Here is a 24,388-nt window from a genome sequence, read left to right as displayed (position 1 = left end):
CATGAAAATCACTCTGCTGCTCACCACGCCTTTGGGGCCAGGGGAGCTCTAAGGTGTGGCCGTCTCACAGGCACTCACCTGCTTGAGGGTCTGCCTGCTTCCCTTTCTGCTCAGGGCCTCCCAAACATCTGACTCCTGTGGTCCCTCTCTTCTTAGGGACTCTTGTTCCTGCTTCCTTTTCTTCCTCCCTCTTGAGCAGGGGAGCGTTCCTGTGTGCACATGTTCCTCCCATCCTGTCCATACCCCGTCCTCTCAGGGGCTAGGCTTTCGGAGTTCAAGTCCCTTTTCCATTTTCTGAGGCACTTCCACCATCTAAGACACTGAATACAGAATTCAGAATACCCCTCTGAGGGGCTAAGGGAAAACAGGAATGGCCAGGGAGACAACCCCTTCATTGAAACATTTCAGAACAGCCTGGCCACTTCCCAGAACCCCTTAACAAATTCAGAACTAGAGTCCTCAAGCAAGAATCATCTTTACTGCAACTGTGATTTTCCATTGTGACTGTAGCCATTCTTGGACTCTCAAGGGCCTGGAGCACTTGTGGCTGAGGGGAGGGACTGGCTCTCAGTAAGAACTGGTTATTCCTTCGGAACGGTCAGCAGCAGGTAGTCCTGTGGATAGAAGGAGGGAGATGAGTCCCTTCAGTCCACACCATGCACAAAGCCAGCTCTCCCCGAAGCTGCTCCTGCCACTCCTGAGAGGGACTGTGTGCCCTGAGAACATGCCTTCCCCTGGTGGCCAGAGGGCACAGTCAGGAACCAACTGGACAGGGGGATAGAGTGGAGGGGGAGGAGGTTCTTGGGAATGTTTGTGAGTGAAGGGGCAGACCAGTCTTTGGGGTTTGTCCTGAGAGCCTGTGTATCAAGGTGACTCTCATATTTTTGTAGCAATGGGGTTTGTCTTGCTTGGGTCACCCTGAGGTGGATTGGAGCCTTTCACTTGTTTGCAACCACAATGCTTAAACCTCTGCCAGACCTGACCATGTTGCTGGAATCCATCCATTTCTGCACCCTTTTCCCAAGGTGGGAAAAGAATGGGAGCTCCTGGAAGGTTTAGGCCCTGAGTCTAACTCATTTGTATCTCAGCATCACTCAGCACAGGGCCAGGCACAGAGCAGTCAGTCACATTTATTGACTGAATTAATGAGTGAGTGATGAGGGCAGCCATGGAAGGATGTAGAGGTTTTGCACTGTCCAACTCTAGGTGGTGTCATTCTTGTACACTATAGTATAGGTGGTGCATTCTAGAGCTGTACAATATGTCATCAACTTGACAGTGTGGGACAGTCTAGAAGTGAATTAACGAGTGAGCCACTGAGCCTACCCACACTTTCTCCCCTTGCCTCTTGGTTGTTGTTACGGTTGTTTAGTTGCTAAGTCGTGTCCAACTGTTTGCAACTCCATGGAATATAGCCCCTCCAAGCTCCTCTGTCCATGGGATTTTCTAGGCAAAAATACTGGAGTGGGCTGCTATTTCCTTCTCCAAGGGATCTTCCTGACCCAGGGATCAAACCCGCATCTCCTGCATTGGCAGGCAGATTTTTCACCACTAAGCCACTAGGAAGTCCCCCTGCCTCTATGCTGCTGCTGCTGCTGCTAAGTCGCTTCAGTCGTGTCTGGCTCTGTGCAACCCCACGGACTGCAGCCCACCAGGCTTCTCTGTCCATGGAATTCTCCAAGCAAGAGTACTGGAGTGGGTTGCCATTTCCTTCTCTCCCTGCCTCTATAGGTCTGGTTATATAGTAGCTTCAGGGGCTATGCCCTGATTATTCTCCCAGGTACTGGCACCAACAGCCAGGATCTGTGGCATCATTTCTGAGCAGGTGGGCCCCTATGTTACCTCTAGTAGCCCTTCCAGCCCTGACCTGCTAGAGTCACCTGGAGCCGACCCTTCCCAACTAGGGCCATCCTGGGTTGAATCTAGGGCAGAGTCTGAGGTTAGGGGTGGGAAGCAGCCCAGGCGAGGAGCTGGGGTTTTGTGATAGGAATTGCTGCTGTCCCCGCTGCCTCCTTCTGCTCAGTAACTTCTGGTCCTTGAAAGCAGATTTCTAGTGTTTCCTGAATGTCAGGACTGAGAACTAGGAGTGCTGGGTCCAGGATTTGGCATAACTGGGGGTCCTGAACCTCGAACTGTATGTCTGGGGTGGTGGGTCACATTCTGTCAAATGTTGGCCTTATCGGTTGTTTGTGTTTGTGAGGGGAACCATCACTTCTGGCCCAGGGGGAGAACTATCTTTCTCTCCATTACGCAGAGACAACAGGCTGAGAGACTGCTAGTGGCTTGCCTGAGGTTGTACAGCCTCAGAACCAGGAAGTTCTGTGATTCTCTCTCTACCCTGCACCAAACATCCCTTCCTGTACTGCTGTTTAAGAGTGGGGGTCTTTTACATTTCTCCAAAGAAGACATACAGATGGCTAACAAACACATGAAAAGATGCTCAACATCACTCATTATCAGAGAAATGCAAATCAAAACCACAATGAGGTACCATTACACGCCAGTCAGGATGGCTGCTATCCAAAAGTCTACAAGCAATAAATGCTGGAGAGGGTGTGGAGAAAAGGGAACCCTCTTACACTGTTGGTGGGAATGCAAACTAGTACAGCCGCTATGGAGAACAGTGTGGAGATTTCTTAAAAAACTGGAAATAGAACTGCCATATGACCCAGCAATCCCACTCCTGGGCATACACACTGAGGAAACCAGATCTGAAAGAGACACGTGTACCCCAATGTTCATCGCAGCACTGTTTATAATAGCCAGGACATGGAAGCAACCTAGATGCCCATCAGCAGATGAATGGATAAGGAAGCTGTGGTACATATACACCATGGAATATTACTCAGCCGTTAAAAAGAATTCATTTGAACCAGTTCTAATGAGATGGATGAAACTGGAGCCCATTATACAGAGTGAAGTAAGCCAGAAAAATAAAGAACATTACAGCATACTAACACATATATATGGAATTTAGAAAGATGGTAACAACCCTATATGCAAAACAGAAAAAGAGACACAGAAGTACAGAACAGACTTTTGAACTCTGTGGGAGAAGGTGAGGGTGGGATGTTGCGAAAGAACAACATGTATATTATCTATGGTGAAACAGGTCACCAGCCCAGGTGGGATGCATGAGACAAGTGCTCGAACCTGGTGCACTGGGAAGACCCAGAGGAATCGGGTGGAGAGGGAGGGGGGAGGGGGGATCGGGATGGGGAATACGTGTAAATCTATTGCTGATTCATGTCAATGTATGACAAAACCCACTGAAAAAATAAATAAATAAAAAAAAAAAGAGTGGGGGTCTTTTAAAGGCAGGAACAAAGAAATGAAGGGCATTTCTAAGCTCTGTCCTTTCCTATCAGCCTTTTCTCAGGTTCACGCACAGAGGGAAAATCAGAGGGCCGAAGGGGCGAGGCGACTCTGGGGGAAGATTCAGAGCTGGCAAATGCTGATGGAATCACCTCCATCTTCCCTTCCTGGCATTCAGATAGTATGTGCAAGAGGCAGCAGCCCTGTTTTTGGGGGTCAGGATACCCAATTCTAGCATGGTGGGTGTTCCAGGCTAAGGGTACAGGCTTTGAAGTCAGATGAATCCCAGTTGGAATCTTGGCCCTGCTGCCCTGGGCAAGTTTCTCTACCTTTCTTTTGTAAAATGGGAAAAGTAATAGCATCAGCCTCATGGAGCTAATTGTGAAGATCACCTGTGTAAGGCCTAGAAGCTCTCGGAGAGCCAGGGGTATGGCTCCTGGAGGGATTCATGAAGCCTCCCACTCCCAGAGCCTCAGCTTCCTCATCTGTAAATGGGGCAGCCCACCCAGTTTGGCTGTGAGCAGACAGTGAGATGAGCAAGGTCAAGGGAGCACCTCCTCTGCCGGAGCCTCAGCGTCCCCATCCGTGGGATGGGGACAAGCCCCTGTGGGACCCCACGGACCCTGTAGCTCTGACCTCCCACGTGGGCCCCGGGAAGCTCCTTTTCCCAGCATTTACCTTGGAGGGCTCCATTCGCGCCTGGTCAAAGGAGATGCCCTTGATGCTGGGCAGCAGGAGGCCTTGTTCTCTGAGCAGGTCTGCAGGAGGGGAGGGCGGGGAAGCTCAGTGTGCTGTGGGCAGGTGTCTGTGGGGCTGGGTGTGTCCTCCTCTCTGCTCTCCCAGATAAAGTTGCATCCTTGCCCACCTGGGGGCTTCCCTGGTGGCTTAGATGGTAAAGAAACTGCCTGTAATGCAGGAGACCTGGGTTCGATCCCTGGGTCAGGAAGACCCCCTGGAGAAGGGCATGGCAACCCACTCCAGTATTCTTGCCTGGAGAATTCCATGGACAGAGGAGTCTGGCAGGCTACAGTCCATGGGGTCGCAAAGAGTCAGACACGACTAACACTTGCCCACTTGGACTCTGGCTGCCTTGTTGGACTGTCTGTAACTACCATCCTCCAACCTCCAGTTGGTTCCCCTTCTTGAAAATGAATTGGCTCACTTCATGCCCAGAACCTTCCCTGTCTACCATGGGCCACAGAACAGATGGTAAATCCTTCTGCCTGCTCAGCATTTGAGCCGCTCTCTGCTTCTCTGGCTTCACTCTGCAGTCCTAACTCGAGTCCTGGAGCTGGAGCACAGAGGAAAGCTCATGTCAGGGAAACAAGGAGCCAGGGTTCTGGGCTCAGATCTGCAGACTTGCAGAGTGACCTTGGGTAATTCCACGGGGGACATCTCTGGGTCTCTCTGAAAGAGGAGGCGGCTGAGCCAGGTGATTTCTCAGAGGTGAGTGAGGTCTGAACTGTTTATCCTACTTGTATTAGTCTTTCCTGAGGGCCTCCTGGGTGGGAGGCCTGGACAAGGTGTAGGAACACAAAAAACAAAACCAGGGGTCCCTGCCCTCCGGCAGCTCACCCTCTGGCTGGGTCATAGGCAATGGCTAAATAATCACGTGGGTAGACGGGTGATGGGCAGCAGGTGTTGGGTAGACAGTGATGGGTAGACAGACCGCATCAGGGGAGGTGGAAGGAGAGGGAAGCTGTGAGTGCCACGGGGCAGAAGAGCCTGATTGCGCTCTGCATTTCTGAAAGACTCACTTCCCTCACCCCTCCATCTTCCTGGGACCACTTCCTGCTGCCTGCACTCTGTTACCTCAGGGTCTGCTTCCCAGGAAACCCAAACTAAGACAAGGGTGTCTTGGGAAAGTTTGATTTTGTTGCTGTTATCTAAGATGGAGGCGATGTCTCAAAAAGTTCAGCTTTCTGGTGTCTCGCAAAGGTGAAAAATATCTTCCCTGCTCTCATTTGAGCTGAGTGCTCATGCGTGCTTAGTTGCTCAGTCGTGTCTGACTCTGGGACCCCCTGAACTATAGCCCGCCAGGCTCCTCTGTCCATGTAATTCTCCAGGCAAGAATATTGGAGTGGGTTGTCATGTCCTCCTCCAGAAGATCTTCCTGATCCAGGGATTGAACCCAAGTCTCTTCTGTCTCCTGCATCGGCAGGTGGGTTCTTTTACCATTGAGCCACCTGGGAAGCCCCAGCTGAGTGCTAGCTGCCCACTAAACGTAGGACGTGTTCTCCATAGGCCAGATCTGGGCTGCTTCCTTTGGGTGTGTTACCTACCTGGCCCCTGCAGGTGTAGGAACTCTGAGCTGTGGGCTCCACCACCTCTGAGGGCCTCTCTTTTTCTTACTTTCCGTCATGTTACCCCTACCTCCCTATGAAGCCCTTCCTCGCCCCACTCTGAGCTCTTGTTACCACTAGTGGCCTGAGCAAAGAACTGGAGGGCACAGGTGGCCCCTCTCCCACCCCCCCATCTGCCACCCCCAGACTTCAGGGGCTCTGCAATTCTCAAGTGAGCCCAGGGGACAAGGCAGAAGCCAGCTGTCTGCGTGGGGCTGCAGGCATGGCTGATGTGGCTCCCAGCCGCGTGGTATGCGGGCCTGAGTAGAAACACAGTGGTGCTCACTGTTGTGATGGGGCAGGACCCTCCAGTTCAGAAGCTCGAAGAGAAAGGCCTCCAGACGTTCTTTCTACAAGAAATGAAAGAGGAACAGGAAGGTCACTTCTGCTGGCTTGGCAGATTCCGACCATGGGAATGGGGGGACTCCAGTGTCCAGGTGCCCACAGGAGACCAGGAGTAGTTCTGGGAACTCCACTATTAAAGGGCATTGGAGCCAGACTACCAGATTCGTGAAGGGGCTGGGGAACATTGGGGGCCCTGACAAAGGGTCGCCTCACCCCAGGTCACAGTAAGATTCTTTGTTTCTCTGCAGGGCAGTCCAGCAAACCGGTTGAGCCAGAGAAAACCCCAGGACCAGAGCTTCACAGAGACCAACTTGTTAAGTGGATTAAAGAATGAAACAGACAAGCTGACATTCTGAGGGTTCTCCCCACCCCTGTGGGCAGGATAAGATCACCCAGAAAGCGAGTGAGGCTTCCCACTCCCACATCAGAGGCTCAGGGCCTTCTTTCAGGCCTGTGCGTGGGTCCTTCAGAATCATGAGAAGCCAAGGGTAAGGGAAGAGACTCACCTGCTCTGCAAGGCCAGCGGGGTAAGGGCCCAGAATGACTGTAATGCTACTGGAAAAGAGATCATCCTTTTAGGTCATGGCAGTTGCTTGGGGTGGGAGAAGGGTGCAATGTTCAGTGACTTCAAGTCACAACACACCTCCCCCTGCCCCTTTCCTTCCCTCCTCCTCTCAATGGCTCCATTCAGCTGACAGTGAGCTGGGAGACTTGCACCCCGAAACCACACTCTCTGTCAACCCTCTCATTTTTTTTCCTGAACATCCCAAACTAAAAATATTTACCTGTTTGGAGTGAACTGAAGTTTTAATTCCTGATTTTTTGAGGAAAACACAGCCTTTGAAAGGAGTTTCTATGAGGAGTGGAGATTAGGTCAGAACAGGAGAGGAATTCACATTCCAGACGGAGGGATTTCCTGCACCCCCACCCTACATTGTCCAGGGCCAGCCCCCCTCACCCCATCCTCTCCCCAGCCCCAGCTGCTGGCTCCTGTGAGTTCAGACCACAAATGTGTGGGTGTTGCCACAGGAGAGAGCACTAGGGCCGGCGGGGGGGTGGGGGGGGCGGTGGGTGCTGGGTGCTCCTGGAGGCCAGGGCTGGATACGAGGGGAGGCGGAAGCTCAGCTCAGTGGAGGGAAAGCTTTTTGCAGTGAGTCATTTGGTGGTGGAATCACTTGCTGGAAGCCAGAGGACCCCTTGGTTTTGAGGGGGTTGTCCCTGGGTCTCCATAATTTATACGGTTACCTCCTAAACCAGAAACTAGAATTTTTACTGCCAGCCAGATATGACTGATCTCTGGTCCAGAGAATCATGCCAGCTAAGTTCCCAGGATCCAGTTACACACAGCAGATGCTCCTAAACTCACCTATAGTGGAGCGACCTTTCTGCCCCACAGTTGTTTAGTTGCTAAGACGTGTCACACAGCGCCTTCCCAATTTCAAGGTCTGTGGAGTGGGAAGTAGGAACCCCAGTGGGGCTTGGGATAGAGGGGTTGAAACTTCAATGAAGCTGTCTTTCCCCAGAATTCCTCCCAGGGTCCACTCCTCTCTAGCTTGGGTCACCTCTCTCTCTCTCACGGAGCAGAGAATACAATCACATTTAGCCCTTCATGAACTCTGTCTCTCTGAGTTTTCTCCTGGTTTTGTGGACAAGGGTTTCAATGCAGCCATGTCCAGAAGAGAGAGTCAAGAGGGTATCAGAGGCAAAACCTTTTAGTTGCTGAAGAAATCTCTGGGGAGCACGGGGGCTGGACTTACGGGAGCAGGTGTGAAAGTATTTTAATTTTCTCACAACAGGCACGGCTATGGAATGTTAGCAGATGTCATGGCGGCGAGGTTTGCCACTGCCCTCTGTCACACTGCCTCAGTCAGCTGGCCCTGGAGGGGCCCTCAAGTGGCCCCAAGCTCCTTGAGGAACAAAGAACTTAGAGGCTTACTCACCCAAGAAACCGAGACAGGGGAGGTGTTGCTGGACCCCAGCAGCAGCAGGGAGCCCGGCTGGATGACGGAGGCTGTGTGGCCATCAAGGTGGACGATGGGAGGCTCAGGGAGGCTGATGGTCAGTCCCACGTTCCCTCTGGACTGATCAGAAGTCTAAATAAGGTGAAAGCAGAGAAGGTGCCGGCTGGGACAGAAGACGGTGTTCCTTAGCCCCCAGCTGGGAAGGCCATCTTAGGAGTCAAGGTGTCTGAGTTTTCACTCTAGTTTTCTAGCAACTTGCTGTGTGACCTTGGGAAGGTCACTTACCCTCCCTGAGCTCCTCTGACATGAAATGACATCCCCCTTTTTCTGGGCATGCAAAGCGAATAAGAGTATAGATTTTGGAGTCAGAGTTTAGTTCTGCTGCTTCTAAACTGTGTGGCCTGAGACAACTCTCTTAATTTCTCTGTGCCTCAACTTTCATGCTTGCATTGGGTTGGCCAAAAATCTCATTTGGGTTTTTCCATAACAGCTTTTGGAATGAACAAACTTTTTGGCCAACCCAATAAAATGGGGATAATAATCATACCTACCTCAGCAGGTTGTTGTGGTGATTAAATGAGTAAATTAATGTAAAGTGCCTAGAAAGGAACTTTGCTCCTAGTAGCACTATTGTTATCTAGTGTGTGTGTGTGTGTGTGTGTGTGTGTGTGTGTTAGTTGCTCAGTCGTGTCCGACTGTTTGTGATCCCATGCACTTCTCTGTCCATGGGATTCTCCAGGCAAGAATACTGGAGTGGGTTGCCATTCCCTTCTCCAGGATATCTTCCTGACCCAGGGATCGAACCCAGGTCTCATGCATGGCAGGAAGATGCTTGACCATCTGAGCCACCAAGGAAGCCCTGTCTACTGTGGTTATTGTCATTATTCTGTGTTCATCAGGTTCCCTGTTCTCGGAGCCTTTGGAGAGCGCATGCTGAGCATGGATCTTGGAGTCTGGGACCAGAACAAATCCTGGTTCTGCCTCTTACTGAGCAGTGTGAGCGTGGGCAAGTGAAGTCACTCTGCTCAGCCTCAGTTTGCACAAGTGTCAAAGGTGGTGAGAGGGCAGGCTTTTCGAGGATTATGTTGATGGAGGTGGAGCGGTCTGGCACACAGTCTCTGCTCGCTGCTATCTGCCATGTGCCTGGGTATGCCTCAGCAGGCTTGGGGTTTTGTTCAGTACTGAATAATGACAGCCTCATGGCCATGTCACCTGGGTGGGACAATGAGCTAAGTGAACTGTCCCTTTTAATCACTTGTGAGGAAGGTACAGTGATTTCCAGAGTCCACAGGAGGAAAGTCTGGCCAAATGCAACGTGCCTGTGTGGCCCAATCCTGTCCTCTGTTCTAGAATCTTTCCTGAGATCCTGCCCGAGGTGCTGGGGGAGAAGCAGGCAACACACCCACCTTGGGCTCAGGCTCCAGTGCACTCAGTGACAATAGCTGGATGAGGTTGGCAGCCTGGAAAAAGGGCAAGATGTGCGTTGGCCTTTAGAATCCTGCAGATCCTTTCTGAGCAAGTTCATGGGGTGGGAGGGGTGTCAGCAGGGTTCAGTGAGATGTAATTGTCCCTGGCTGAAGGTAATACCGACACACCACTCAGTCTCAGCATAGGAGGAGCCATTCATTTGGCTTCTCACCATGATTTACCTGGAAAGGTTGACATTATTGTTTCAATGATTCCCCCCAGTCCCCGGCCAATATTTTATTGTGAAAATTTTCTTTCTTTTAAAAAATAATAATAATTATTTATTTGGCTATACCAGGTTTTAGTTGTGGCACATAGGATCTTTAGTTACAGTATGCAAACTCTTAGTTGCAGCATAAAGGATCTAGTTCCCTGACAAGGTATCAAACCTGGGCCCCCTGCATTGGGAGCTTGGACTCCCAGCCACTGGACCACCAGGGAAGTACCATGTGAAAATGTTCACACATGCAGCAAAGTTGAAAGAATTTTATAGAGAATGTGTGTATACTTAGTACCTAGATTCTTCTATTAACATTTTCCTGCACTTGCTTTATCATGTTTGTATTAACTATCTGTGCTCTATTGATTTTTCAAAATCATAAATCACCAGAGCAAACACTATAAAATGTATACAGTAAAAATTAAAAGTCCATCTGAACCCTTTCCCCCTAAATCCTATTCTCAAGGGTAACTACTGTTGATATTTTGGAGTATATCCTGACAGACTGTTTTCTACACACATAGAAGAATGAATAGATGGGAACATTCTAACCACATGGTCCTGCACCTTGTTTATTCCTCTCAACATCAATCCCTATAGAACAACCCCATTCTTTTAAACAGCTGCCTAGTATTCCACCATATATGACCATAACATAACTTATTCTTTTTTTTTTACCAATTCCTTATTGATGGACTCCTAGTTTAACTTTATTTTTCACCCTGTAACAAGTGAGGCTGCAAAGATCACCCTTGCATATGTACCCTCACCCAGTGGTGTAAAAATTTCTGTGGACATGGGTTCACAGGGTTCATATCTAGACTTAGATTTGTCACCTGTGTGAAAAGGAGGGAACAGTGTGGGGAAGTAGGAGTCTTGGCTCTAGCCCTGATCCTACCTGCTGGGTGACTTGGGAAGGTCACTTTCCCTGTCTGGTCCTTGGTTTCCTCATGTAAAAAATGGAGCAATAACACTAGATTTCTTCCAGATATGGATCTTGGGATTCTGTATTTCAGTGTTTACTGAGCACTCGCTGTGTACAGAGTATACAGAGTATTCACAGAGTTTACTGATCACAGTCCCCAACCTCAGAATGAGGGAGACAGTGAATAGGCAAAGCTAAGGAAATGAACACACAAATAATCATATGTGTGTTTATGTGTATGTATTACATATGTGTATATATATATATGACTCTGCACATATAACTTTACTCATACACATATACACAGTTTGATCTATATTTTGAAGAGAAGAGAATAGAAAGAGAGAGGCAGGGTGGAGAGAGAAAAAACTTACTCTAGCTATTTAGATGTGGTGGCCGGGGAGTGGCTCTCTGAGGTGATGACATTTGCACTGAGAACAGCAGTGGAGGGAAGATTGTTCCAGGTAGGGAGAGAGTGTGTGCAAAGGCCCTGAGGTGAGCACCGGTCCAGCCTGTGTGACTGGAGTCTAGTGGGTGAGAAGACAGAGCTAGAGAGGTGGGCGGGGCCAGACCACACAAGGCTCCAGGGCTGCAGAGAGGAGGCTGGATTTTATTCAGAGTGTGATGGGGAGATAGATGCTGGGGGCTGTTGAGCAGTATTTGATCTGGATTTTTCCATTTGACCCCCTTGTAGACCCTGGGAACTTGCTCTTCTTATAGACTTGTGCGTGTGTGTGTGCCTCTTTGCTACCATTCAGGCCACTTCCTCAGAGATGTCTTTACTGACCTCAGTGTCCAGGGCAGCCCTCTCACCTCCACTGGTCACTTGCTTATCCACTGCTCTGCTCATTATAAATAGATACATTATTTTATTTATCTGACTATTTTCTTGTTTAGTTTCTATTCCCCCAATAGACTTTGACCTCTTTAAAGGCAGAGACCCTGTGTGTACAGAGCATGGCACACAGTAGGCCTGCAATTCATATTTGCAGAATAAATGTTATGAAGAGAGGAAAAACAAAGGGGCCTGGGTGTTCAAAGAAGCCTTTCTAGAGGAGGGAACTTCTATACTGGGTTCTGAAGGATGAATAGGAGTTCTCCAGGTGAGGTCCAGAGAGAGAAAGTGACTTACCTGGGCCCACCAGAAAGGCACTTCTTAAAAAAAAAAAAAAGGCACTTCTGTCATCTGGGCCTCAGTTTCTTCATGTGAAAAATAGAGCAATAAAGTAATGTACTCCCCTTCTTCAAACACTCACCATGGGGTCCTGGGAGTTCACATGGATCTCCTTGCTGGTGTACAGGCAGGACAGGATGTCATTGTAGGTTTCCAGTGAAAAGACCAGGTCTGCCAGGCTGCCCTGGGCTAATTTTGGGAGGGGCTTGGGGGTCAGATAGTCAGGCCTTGGGACTCTCTCGCCTGGGCCGCATGGGGTCACAAGCTTCAGAAAAATGAAGGGGGAAGGAGAACTTCAGTGAGAACAACCTCCCTGGCCAAAAACTGGTTCCAGTTAATACGTAGAGGATTCACGATGTGCCAGACACAGTGCTGGACACTTACAGGCACATTTCAAGCTCACAGTAGCACCGGGAGATGGAAACCATTTGATAGGTAAGGAAACGAGGCCCAGGGGTCTGAAGTGACTTTCTCAAGATCCTATACATGATAAGAGGTGGAGCTTGGTTTTGAAACCATGAGCTTTGCTTCCTTGCTTATCGCTCAGGTAACTCCATTCCTTTCTCTGTGACTTTGTTAACAGCGCCTCTTTCCTATCCACTCAAATTCTCCTGTCCTCCTGACCCGCCTGCTACCATCCCATGGAGGAAGGGGCAGTCAGCCTCGTCCCTTCTCCTGGCCTCAGATTCCTCATCTGAGGGTCCCTACCAGCTGGGCACTATACACTGTCTCGTTGCTCCCGGGCTGCCCCACCTGCCCTTATGTTGGATCCTAATTCTCGCTCTTGGGACATACAACCCTGTGGCCTCTCTTGCTCTCCAGGGTTGAGCAGGACTCCCCAGGCTCACTGTGAGCCCTGGAGCGCAGGGCCTGCCGTTTCTGCCCACCCTTCTCTCTTCCCCTCTTTCCTCCTCTTTTGCCCACCACTTTCTTTGCTTGCTCTTTGTCTTCTTCCTATCCAGAGAAGCCTCACCTCATTCTCCTCCATGCCCATCCTCCCCCGGACCTGTGGATGTCCCTAGAGGGTCTGCCCTGGCCAGGAGCTGGCTCACCTGGACTTTCATCAGGATGGCCTCTTCCGTGAATTCTGTGGTGGTGACATAGTACTGGAAGTCTTCTGGGCCCGAGCTGGCTGGGGCTGCAACAAAGAAATGGAAGCTGGGCCCCAGCCACCCTGGGGGATGGATGGAAGGGGGAAGGATGGAAGGGGAGGCTGCGAAGCAGTAGAAATTCCTTTTCTTTCTCTGCTTAGCTTTATGTTCATTGTGGGATGGCCTGAGCGACTTATAACAATGAACATTTACTGAGCCATAACTCTGCGCCAGGTTATACATGTTATCACAGTGGTCTGTTTTGTGAGCTTGTGGTTAATCCCATTTTACAGATTGGGAAACTGAGGCTCAGAGTGGGAAATGAGTTACCAAGTTCATAAGGCATAATAATTCCTCTTTCCCCTATCCACTAGGAAGTAGGCTCCCCATGTGAAAGCTTTGTCTGTTTTATTTCCCACCATATTCCCAGAGCCTAGATGAGTTCCTGGCATGCAGTTGAGGGGCAGCAGATAAGCCCCACTTCCCCTTGGCAAGGAGCTACGAACGCAGAGTGATATGTAACAGGTCTTCCAGCAGCGAGTTGAGCAGGGTTGTGGCAGTGGGGCACACCTGGAGCAAAGGCATGAGGGGGTCATCGTTGAGGTTAGTGTGAGGTCAAGGGGCCAACCTAGGAGTCATACCCCTCTTTCAGGCGACAGGGACAATGAGCAACTCACTATCTTCTGCAGGAGGAAGGGCAATGCCTCGTCCAGGACATCTGTCACCAACCGCAGAGCTTCGTTTACCAGGAGGGGGTTTATCCTAGGGGCGTGGAGAGCAGACGGGGTCTCAGACACCATGGAAGGGGAGACTGAGGCCAGAGGGGGTAGTCCAGACAGGGCGGAGGCGATCCCAGCGAGTCTGTGTAACAAGGAGGCTCAGGATGGCTGCTTCCTTCCCAGCTTGGCGTTCCTCTTCTCACCGCTCCCCTCTTTCTCCACTTTCCTTTTCTGTTTTCTCCCGTTTTTGCCTTCTCGCTTTCTCTCTCCCAGACTTTGTCCTCCTCAACTTTATTTCTTTGTGAGCCTCCTCTCTGCCTCTGTCGCTTTATTTCTCTCTCTGATAAAGTTCTCTGGGATTTTCAAAGAGGTTGAGATCACAGCTGGCAGTGGAAGTCAATAGAAGGTTTCCTGGAGGAGGTGGCTTTTGTGTTAGGTTTACTAAGAATCACAGGTAGGGGACTTCCTCGGAGGCCCAGTGGTTGAGAATCCACTTTCCAAGGCATGGGACCTGGGTTTGATTCCTGATTAGGGAACTAGGATCCCACATGCCGCTGGACAACTAAGCCCATGCTCTCTAGAGCCTGCATACTGCAACGAAGGCTCGACACAGCCAAAAATACATACATAAATAGTTTTTCAAAAAGAGTCACAGGCAGTGGCCACTTTATGTGGCATGTTCTGTGCTCAGCAGCTCACATAGGTTATAGCTCATCTCTCCCCAACAACCACCCTGGGCGGCCAGGGTTCTCTGAGTGATACTGTTTATTGGCGAGAAAACTGAGGCTCCTGGAAGTTAGATAGCTTGGCCAGGGCTCCCAGTGTTAGGAAACAGCTGAGCCAAGACTCAACGTGCATGGATGCACACTTTGACCATAACACTCCACACGGGGGTAGGCAGGAGATGCTGATGGATGGTGTGTACAGCTGGTGGCCTTGGAGATGACCCTATCCCTGGCAACCTACGCTGGGGAGAGGCAGCCCCCGCCTGGAGTCTCAGTGGAGGGCTGAGCACAGGAAGGGGGTGGGTACTCACTGCTCCAGAACCTGGATGCTCAGGTACCCTGGTGGGGTGTGGCACTCCTCAAAGGCCACGTGGGTCTTGTTCCCCGTCTGCTCCAGCCGAGCCCCGATGCAGATGTTCTTGATGACTCTGAGCCGCAGGATCCTGTAGGCACAGCGTGTCTGGGCAGGCTCCGTCACAGCCCAAGACAGAGTCCAGAACTCACTGGCAGGTGGGGCCCTGCCGTTGTCTGGAGGGCTCATTAAAAACACGGTGTTCCAACTTTGGAAAAACCTAAAAGATCTGGCAGCTCTGGGCCAGTGTCCTCACAGGGTGGCTGATGTGAGCGGGACATGGGCCACATGCGCTCCAGTTTACTACAGTCCCCACCAGGCCGAGGGTCATGTGCAATTTTACTGTGCATCATTATAAGGGCGACAATATGTTTCTCGTAAAACAGAGATATATTTCTCTTTGGCCACATCCCTATCAAATAAATAGTTCTTGGTGCTCACTTTTCAATTAGAAAGGGAAGCTAAACAAAAAATGCCATATTTTACAAAAATAATTTTGTTTATTGGTGAGGTTGGATGTTCCTAAGGGCAACGTAAGGAGATTTCCTGTTTGATGTGCCAAGGCTGCCCGTATTGCTCCCTCTGTTGTCTGTTGTGTTTACAACCTCAGGATGGCATATCATCCACCGCTTAGTGCGCTGTCTGAGCTCTCAGACTGGCAGTGAACTCTCACAACAGGCAAGGGCCGCAGAGGACTTGATCATAATTCTTTGTGGATGAGCCCAGAGGACAGATGGCCTTGCTCAAGCCGAGTTCCAGTGTGCTGGGCCTCAGGGTGAGCTTGAACCAGACCCTCCTCGGATCATCCTGTGAAAGCATCCACCTTTTATTCCAGATGACACATGTCCCTTGACAGGGACGTCAGAGGGTTTATCTCAGCCTCTGCTGCAGATTCACTGGGTGAGTCACTGTGTAGGTGGGTCTCGGTCCTACAGTTTCATCAGAAAAAATGACTTTGGGGAATACCCTGGTGGTCCAGTGGTTAAGAATCTGCCTTCCAATGCAGGGGATGTGGGTTCAATCCCTGGTGAGCGAACTAAGATCCCACATGCCATGGGGCAACTAAGACTGCATGCTGCAACTACTGAGTCCTTGAGCCACAACTAGAGAAGCCTGGGCACCACGATGAAGATCCCTCATGCGGGAACTAAGACCCAATGCAGCCAAATAAGTAAATATTTTTAAAAAAAGAAAAAATGACTTTGAAACATGCCCAAGTTTCAAGGATTACTGTGACCCTTATGGTGACACAGGCAGCAGGCTTTTGCTAGCCTTGCACGGCTGCCTGGAACTGAGAGAGGTGGGGAGAAAGCACCCACCCACCCATGCACACCTACCCCTGGAGTGAGAGGTACAGTTTGCTTCGCAACGTGACCTGCAGCAGGCTGTCACTCAGGACTTGCAAGGTGACCTCGGGTCCTTCGGAATCTTCTATGACCAACCTGTGAGCAGTGTGCATGGGGGTGTTTTTGTGTTGCCTGGTAAGCCCCCTGTGACTCTGTGAAGTGTGTGTATCTGTATTGGTTAGAATTCGGGCAGACGCCAGGAAAGGTAGGGGCAGCTTTGGGACAACCCCTACCATGACCCTCAGGGCTTCCTTGGTGGCTCAGATAGTAAAGAATTGCCTGAAATGCAAGAGACCCGGGTTCTGTCCCTGGGTCGGGAAGATACCCTGGAGAAAGGAATGGCAACCCACTCTAGTATTCTTGCCCAGAGAATCCCATGCACAGAGGACATGGGCAAGGAGTCAGACATGACTGAGCAAGTAATACTTTCACTTTTCACTACCATGACCTCTAGCCCAACTATAGAACACTGGGCTCTCCTTGCAGCCTCTAAGCCTTGGAAACTTGGGCAAGTCCCTTCCTTTCTCTGGGTGTCAGTGTCACCCTGCACAAAATGAGAATACAATAGAGGAGCTATCTATGCCCATCTAACAGGTCTGAATTCAAATAAAAGCATTCTGCAAAAAAAGACAAGAGCAAGCAGGAGTCAGAGAAAGCAAGATGGCTGGTGATCCCACTGCTGCCCAGGGACCACCTGCCCAGCTGAGCATCCAGGAGGGAGGACATGAGCCTCCTGCTCCCCGCGATGGCCTCAGGTCCCTGCATCTCTCTGAGCTAAGAGGAACTCAGAATTCTTTTTAAATATTAGATACAAGCTGGTAACTCATCTGATGCCTACTGGAGTGGGCAGCAACAAATTCCAGTGCTGGAGGAAGACCTGGGTGGGTCAGACTCAAGGGTTGTATGCCTGCCTCCAGCGTGGAAACTTCCAAAGAGCTTTGAATTCTGACTTGGACCTTGTGTGTTTTTTTCTATGGGCTTTCCAAGCCTGTGCCAGGCTGGGTGGGCAGAGGTGGTGCCAATGCATGGGTAGGGGTGAGTGGTGGCCAGTCCTACCACTCACTGGGGTGGGTGTGGGCCCAGCACCCCCTCCAGGCCTCTCTGGGAAGCACCCCCACCCTCCCTAGTGCTCTGACTTTTCATTCCATTTCACCCTCATCAGAAAACTTCTGGACTCTCATTGTAGGGCTTCTCTGGCTCTCCCTGCTCACGCTGAGAGATGGATTTGGAGGCATACCTATGATTACTGAGGGTGACCTTGGAGGAACCCATGCCCCAACCTACATAAGCAGCATTCACTTATGCTGGTACTTATTTTACCAGAAGTTGTGACTCGGGACTGACTTAGGAACTAAGGACCCACATCCATAACTGTCATGGGGGGAGATCAGGCCAGCTGGGCCAGATCTTGGTTATAGAGAGAATTGCTATTATGGGTTGAACTGTGTCTGTCCCTACCCCCTCACCGCCCAGTTCATATATTATTGAGTTCCTAACCCCCAATACCTTATAATGTGAACTGATTTAGAAATAGGGTTGTTGCAGATAGAGTTAAGAGGAGGTCATCCTGGAGTAGGGTGAGGCTCTTGTCTAATGTGACTGGGGTCCTTGTCAAAAGCGGGAATTTGGACACAGACATAGACACACACCCGGGGAGATTGCCAAGTGAAGATAAAGGCAGAGATCGGGTGATGATTCTACAAGCCAAGTAAAATGAAAGATTGCCAGCAAGCCTCCAGAAGCGAAGGGAGAGAGATGGAAAATGCCTGATTTCAGACTTCTAGTCTCCTGAATTTCTGTTGTTTAAATAACTCAGTTTGTTGGACTTTGTCACAGCAGTCCTAGCAAACTAATACAATCAGAAAACCTGGACTTTTATTAAAACCCTCCAGATTTATTAAAAAAGAAAAACCACTGTGCAAGTTTGCAATACCCAGGTGTAGGCTGAATGGGGAGGGTTGGAGGGCTGCCCGGCTAAGATCCCTGACTGAGATTCTGCCTTGTTCCCCGGAGGATTTCAAGTGGCTTTGAGAGGTTTGTGTGCTTAGTCACTCAGTTGTGTCTGACTCTTTGCAACCCCATGGACTGTAGGCCACCAGACAGGCTCCTCTGTCCATGGGGCTTCTTCAGGCAAGAATATGAGAGTGGGTTGCCATGACCTCCTCCAGGGAATCTTCCCAACCCAGCAGTTGAACCCAGGTCTCCTGCATTGCAAATGGATTCTTTACCGTCTGAGTCACCAGGGAAGCTTCCTTTTGAGAGATTTAGGGACAACAAAAATGCACTTGCTGAGGGCTTTCCAGGTTGGAGAAAAGCTCCAAAGACACCGGGGCTCCCACCGCCCACCCTGTGTTCCACTTGACAGAGGAGAACTGAATCTGAGCAGGGAGAAAAGCTAGAAGGAACTCACCCCCCGAACTGGAGCAGCTCCCCTAGCGGCAAGAGGCTCTGTCCCGAGAACAGACCCCTGACCAGCGGCAGGTCAAGCCCACTGCTCTTCTTGGAGAGGCTTTTTCTTACGAAGGGCATGTGGTCCAAGATGGCAAGGCCTTCACCTGCGGCCCCCCTCACAGGGATCCTGGTCACACGGTCCAGGACGCGGTGTTTAAAGAGCAGGTCTGAAATGTCTGAGGACAAGGCCTTCCTCAGGGCAGGGCTCACCCTTCATTCAGTCATTCAACAGATGCCCACCAGCACCTGCCCCGGGCCAGCGATTTAGTCATTTAGCAACAAGTACTTACGAAGCGCTTACTCTTTTCTGGGCTCAGGGACCAGGAGCCCTGTGGCTCGTGCCCCCATGGTGGTTACATTCTAGGGGTGCGGGCAGCGAAAGACGACAACTGAGCCCTTAGATAAGCAAGCAAAGCAATTTTTGAAAATAGAATGGAGTTGAGTTGGGGCATGATGGGGGTAAGTTTGTTTTAGATATGATGGTCAAGGAGAGCCTCTCTGAGGGGGAGGCATTTGAGCTGAGACCTGAATGAAGTGGAGAAATCCACTATTGCAAGATATTGGCAGAGAGCAATGTAGACAGAGGCAACAGCACATGCAAAGGCCCTGAGGTGGTGGTGAGCCTAGTGGGTGTATGAAACAGAAAGTTCAGTGAGTTTGGATCATGCTGAATGGGGTAGGAGGTGAATGGGTAAGAAGGACCTCACAGCAGAGTTAGGGAGAGAGACAGACAGGATCACAAGTATAATATGCTTGGTTAAGGCCATAGACGAGGCTTCATCAAAGGGCTGTGGGAACCCAATGGAAGGAACCTGCTTCTGCTGGCAACATTGGGACTGTTAGACCTTGGCCTTAAGGGATGAATCAGAATCTGTTGTGTTGGGGGATTGAGAATAGGGTAAAGAACAGCACAAGCTGGGAAGTCTCTAGGGCTGGTCAGGGCAAGTGGTGGAAGAGGCTGGAGAGACGGGGCCTTGGAAACCAGGATGAGGAATGTGGAGGATCTCCTAAAGGCACTAGGGAGCCACAGCAAGTGTTAGACCAGGGGATTCGAGGGTCAACTCTGGGTGAAGGAAGGCAAATTCTGCTGCTGGTTGGTGGGGAGGCCAGCAGAGGAAAAGCCTTGAGCAGGGAGGTGGTGCCACTTATCCCCCCTGCTCTTCCCGGAATTCCTGCCTCCCACCACCCACCCCTTAAAATTTACCTGTTTCCAGCTGATCCTTGCTGATGCGCATGAAGACTAAGTGCTGGGCTTCACCTTGGGCCTGGGGCAGCAGCCCCCAGCAGAGCAGTGACCCCCAGAACAGCAGCATCCTCCTGCCCAGGACCTGGGGACACAGGGCTGGGAACCCCACTGGCCATCTCCATGTCCGCAGCGGGGACCCACTGCCCAGCTTCTCCCAGCTCTGCCTGTTCTAGAGCCATCTCTCCAGTTTCCCTTCCCTCACTTCTCCCTCTCGCTCTAGAGCTACCAATCCTTGAACACAATCTGTATCTCCCACCATCTCACATCAGTACTTTCCATTCCTTCTGCCTGAAATGTCCTTTCCCCCAAGTGGGCTGGCTTCCAATCTGGACTTTGCCACTTCCTGACCGTGTGACCCTGAGCAGATTATTTGACCTCTCTGTGCCTCAGTTTTCTCATCTGTAAAATGGGAGACAATCATGGATTGTTGTGGGGAATGCACTCAGTAATATGTGCAAAGCACTTAGCAAGTAGTGTGCCCAATAGCTGTTAATGTGGCTATGTGATATTGTGAGACATTAAGAGAGATAGTACTCCCATTTAACCATGGAGGTTTCTGAATTTTGAGGAGAGGACATAGGGTAGGGGTCCTGGGAGAAGCACCACCGCAGCCAGGGTAGGCACTTGGGGGGCTTGAAGTTAGGGCTTTTTACCAACTAGTAGGGAGATACGCCAATATTTCAAACAGTACATTCGTACTGATTCCTGCCTGCTGAACCTCAGCCCTGCCCAGGCAGCCAAGGGGGTATAGTTGGGACCCAAGAGCCTGTGGCAGGGGCTGTCCAGGTGGGCAAGGCTGTGCTGCCAGGAGATGCAGCCTTTGGAACTCCAAGGCAGAGACCAGCTGGGTGCAGACCCCTCCAGGGCACATGCCAGGGTAAGCAGGACCCATTAAAGAGCCATCACACCTCCACCCCAGTGCCCAAGAAGAAGCCACCCAGAGGGTAGATGCTGACCCTGAGCAAGGACAGGATGCCTCCAAAGTGGCTGAGCCTGCTCTGGAGCGCCTGAGAGCATCCTGGCACTGCCTTGAATCAGCAACATCCAGATTTTTGTTGCTTGATGGCAGGAACTCAAACCAGTGATTAAATTGGGTCCTAGAGAAAGAGAGTTTCTTGTTTGCTTGCAGCTGTGAAGTCTGGACTGGGAAATTTGTATTCATGGCATAAACTATTTATATTCAGCTACTGGGGTGATTTGAAACTCATCCATTCCTCACCCAGCCAGTGTTTAGCCAGTGCTCATGTCAGGCAGTTTTCCCAATCAGTTCACCCACGTCGCATCTCTCCTCCCTTCTTGCCCTTAGTACTTCTCACCAGCCCTCTGCATATCACACCGGTCTTGAATCATACTGGCTGAGACTTCTACTTGAGTCCCTTCTGTGTAGCAGACTCCATGCTGAGAGCTTTATGAGCTTCGTTGCATTGTTGAATCCTTACTATGATGGTCTGGGATCACTGAAGCAGGCGCATTTTATAGAAATCGGCAAAACAGAGGGGAGGTGGCTCATCCAAGTCACAGAGTTGGTAGCTGTGGACCCTGGATTCAAACCCAGTTTGGCTGAGAAACTGGGAAACGGATCTCTGTACCACATCGCCACATTATCGTAGGTGCTCAAGAAATATTTGAGAAATGCCCAAGTTAGCCTCCCTGTCCTTACCTCTCCAAGAGTAGGGCGGTCCAGAATCTCTGCCTGGCCTCGGTCACCAGCTTCTCAGAAAGACAAGACTTTTATAACCTGAGCTCTGAAATTCGGGTGGAAAGGAGCATGGCAGGAAGTCCAGCCTCCTGGCGGGGTTTGTGCTCAGCGGAGCCCTTCAGTGGAGGGAGGGGTCCTCTTGGCACCAGACTGTTAGGGGCCTCTGACTAAAACTGGTAGACCAGTCACTGGGGTCCCAGCAGCAGACTCTAGTCCTGGGGCAGCAGACCCCAGGGAGGAAGTGTGTGGGGGCCCTGTGATTTGGGGGGTGGGTCCTTTCCCTTAGGAGCCACTTCGGAGCTGTGGAGCCTGGGGCAGAGCCTCCAGCTGAGCCTCCAGCTCTCAGGAGGGGCCCAAGGAGGCTGCTATTGCAGGATGCAGCAGTCACAGAACCCAAGGGAGCAAGGACGGATGCTGGGGTATGTGTGGAGGAGAGCAGGTGAGGGGTGGAGGCAGGCCTGGGAAGGGCCCAGTGACCATCCGTGGCCGCTCCCCATGCCCTTCCCATATACGTCACCCATGCCATGCCTCTGCAGCCAGACAGGTCTGGGTTCAAATCTCCGCTGTCACTCGTAGCTGTGTGTGAGCCAGTTACTTTCCCTCCTGAGCCTCACTTTTCATGTCTGCAAAATGGGAATAATAAAGCTAGCTATGTCTTTTGGGTATTGTGAAGATTCAGTGGGGCAATTCATGTGGATGTCAGAGCCTGGCACATAGGAAGGGTTCCCCAAAAGTTGCTTAATTAATAATTAATTAATTTTTGGCTGTGCTGAGTGTTCGTTGAGACTCGTGGGCTTCTCTTGTTCTAGAGCAGAGGCTCTGGAGTACATGGGCTCAGATGATGTGGTGCATGGACTTAGTTGCCCTGTGGCATGTGGGATCTTAGTTCCTCAACCAGGGATCGAACCCACTTCCTCTGCATTGGAAGGCGGATTCTTAATCATTGGACCACCAGGGAAGTTCCCAAAGTTGCTTATTTTAATTTTGACTTTGCAGATGAGAAAATGCAGACCCAGAGAGGCTAAGTGATCTGCTTAAGGTCACACAGCATGTATGTGACAAAACTGGGGTTTGAAATCAAGGCTCAGAGAGGAAACTGGTGAAAGGGAAACTCAATGTTACTATGTATGCAGCTCCAAGACCTCCAGTCCTCACTGCCAAGCACACTGCTGTGTGAAGGTCCTCTCTCTTGGGCACTTGTACCACATGGTAATTACGTGTAACCAGCTCGTCAGTATCCCCCAGCCGGTACAGCCATCCCAATGGTGGGCAGGACTCACCTCTAGGAGGGTTTTAGATTTTTCCATAGGGTTCTCCTTGTGGATAATTCCTTTCCCTTTCACCATCAGGGATGCAGTCAGGGCAGGTGTCAAACTGGTGCAGGATGTTGGTAGAAATACAGAGATTGCACAAGGTCTTCCTTCCCTTCCAATATCTGGCTTCTCTAAGTAGAATAGGAGGGAATATTTTGGCTGAAGTGCCATGGATTCTGTTTACCTTATTGACTAATCTCTGCTAAGAGATGGGAGATTTCCTGAGTGTCTCCTCCATGAAAGGGAAGCTCTGGGAAAAGCTTGTACACAGAGAGGTAAAAGATATCTTTACTCTTATTCTGAACCTCAGTCTATTCATCTGTAAAATGGGAATGTTAACCCACAGGAAGTGTTTAGCCCTGTGCTGGGAACTGAGTAACTCTTAAGGGAACAGAGGCTATTAGTTGTCCTGTTACTTTGAGGAACAAGAAAACTGGGTCATTGTCCTGCTGTGGATTCAGGTGGGAGGCTAGGGCAAGTGGGTGAGGTTTGGGTGCCCACCATTTCAACAACTCTGTGGTCACTTGAATTCTCATCTGTAAGACAAATGAAATGATTCCTTCGAGGCAGGAGGAGTTACTGTGACATCACTTGGTGTTTGTTGTTTGCTGCTAAGGCTCAGAAGGAAGCCAAGGACTTTTCCCTCCTCCAGTCCAAGAAGGGGCTGAAATCTTGGAGCTTTGGATCTGGGGCTCCTGCCTTGGGGGTGTACAGATGCTGCTTGTGCTTCAGGGTGCAAATTGGAAGGGGATTGGCACAGAAGACCGCCTCTCTTCTTCATGGGGGCCAGAGACCCTGCAGAGTGATGAGGGAGCAGAGAGTAGAGGGAGGCAGTATGGTGTAATGGTTAGGGGCTGCTTGGTAGTCGGGCTGAGCCGTCAGAGCCTCAGTGTCCTCACCTGTCAGGTGGGAGCACCATGGGCTGTAGAGAAGGCTGTGGGAGTGAAGGTCTGTAAGATCCTTGCTCCTGCAGAGCAAATGCTCATCTTGGTTTGGGTTCCCCAGAAGCAGAGCTTGAGACCAGGATTGAGTGCGGGTAGCCGATTTGGGAGGTGGTGCCGGGAGACATTGGTAGGAGAAGGGGAAGTGAGGCAGGGAGGGAGACAGCCCATAAACGTGTGTATCAAGCAAGTGACCCGTGGACACCTGGGGCTCAGTCCCTCTGGGGTGCCGTGGGAGCCAGTGTGGAGAGGTTCCCTGCTCCCACAGGGTAAGATAGCAGGGTTACTTATCCACCAAACTTGGGGAAGCCAAGAGATCGTGGGTGCAGAACCTGGGAGCCATGGCCATGGCTGTTTTGGACAAGTGCCCCAGCGTGGCCAGAGGTCCACGCTGCTCACCTCTGACACAGGATCTTGAGGGCAGGGTGGCCATCTGTTCATCAAGACCATATGTTACCAAAGACCAGAGGTCAGCCCCATCCTCCAGGCTCCACAGAAACCTCACAACTGAACCTTGTAGGACCCTAGGGAACCAGAAGAGCCCCACCCCAGACATGATGGAGATGGACTTTCTCATCTCCCTTGTGAATGGGGGCTCAAAATCCCAGATTTAACATGACTTAGAAAAATAATGGAATGTGGTGTGTAGGATGTGGACCACAAAGCATGGCTGGGGGTCAAGGGTGCATGGGGAACTAGAGCACAGGGCCTGGCACTCAGAATTGCCCAGTGAGTGTTCTCTGAGCGCGGTGTTAG

The 24,388-nt window shown here is 50.7% G+C and overlaps 2 protein-coding genes across 2 annotated transcripts in view; one reads left to right on the top strand and one right to left on the bottom strand.

Annotated features, from left to right (window-relative positions):
• The window catches only part of CDK5RAP1 (CDK5 regulatory subunit associated protein 1), an 85,796-nt gene extending 79,086 nt beyond the window's left edge, over positions 1-6,710 (top strand). The window contains exon 16 of the mRNA XM_043882778.1: positions 6,251-6,710. Coding sequence (XP_043738713.1) covers positions 6,251-6,358 — 108 coding nt within the window. The 3' untranslated portion in view covers positions 6,359-6,710. The remainder of the gene's footprint in view (positions 1-6,250) is intronic.
• Positions 582-19,746, bottom strand: LOC122681056. Its single transcript, XM_043882783.1, has 15 exons — positions 19,638-19,746; positions 18,393-18,609; positions 15,974-16,078; positions 14,596-14,727; positions 13,518-13,602; positions 13,347-13,410; positions 12,802-12,887; positions 11,832-12,014; positions 9,370-9,423; positions 7,943-8,095; positions 6,788-6,855; positions 6,509-6,554; positions 5,944-6,007; positions 3,994-4,073; positions 582-614 (listed from the first exon to the last, which is right to left on the bottom strand). Exons 1-15 carry the CDS (start codon positions 19,744-19,746, stop codon positions 582-584), a joined length of 1,479 nt encoding a protein of 492 aa, XP_043738718.1.
• Positions 19,747-24,388: the final 4,642 nt, after the last annotated feature.

This window comes from Cervus elaphus, chromosome 23, assembly GCF_910594005.1.
Source record: "Cervus elaphus chromosome 23, mCerEla1.1, whole genome shotgun sequence".
In the NCBI taxonomy this organism is placed as follows: domain Eukaryota; kingdom Metazoa; phylum Chordata; class Mammalia; order Artiodactyla; family Cervidae; genus Cervus; species Cervus elaphus.
This window is presented reverse-complemented; position numbering and strand designations above follow the sequence as displayed.

What these genes read in the sequence shown, in the direction of transcription:
- LOC122681056 (XM_043882783.1), bottom strand. Translation starts at nt 19,746, where the DNA reads ATGCTGCTGTTCTGGGGGTCACTGCTCTGCTGGGGGCTGCTGCCCCAG. An exon ending in GGTCCTGCCCCATCACAACA is followed by an intron (nt 4,074 to 5,943) that starts GTGAGCACCACT and finishes CCCCTCCTGCAG; the next exon opens with ACCTGCTCAGAGAACAAGGC. An exon ending in CGCGAATGGAGCCCTCCAAG is followed by an intron (nt 615 to 3,993) that starts GTAAATGCTGGG and finishes TTCTATCCACAG; the next exon opens with GACTACCTGCTGCTGACCGT.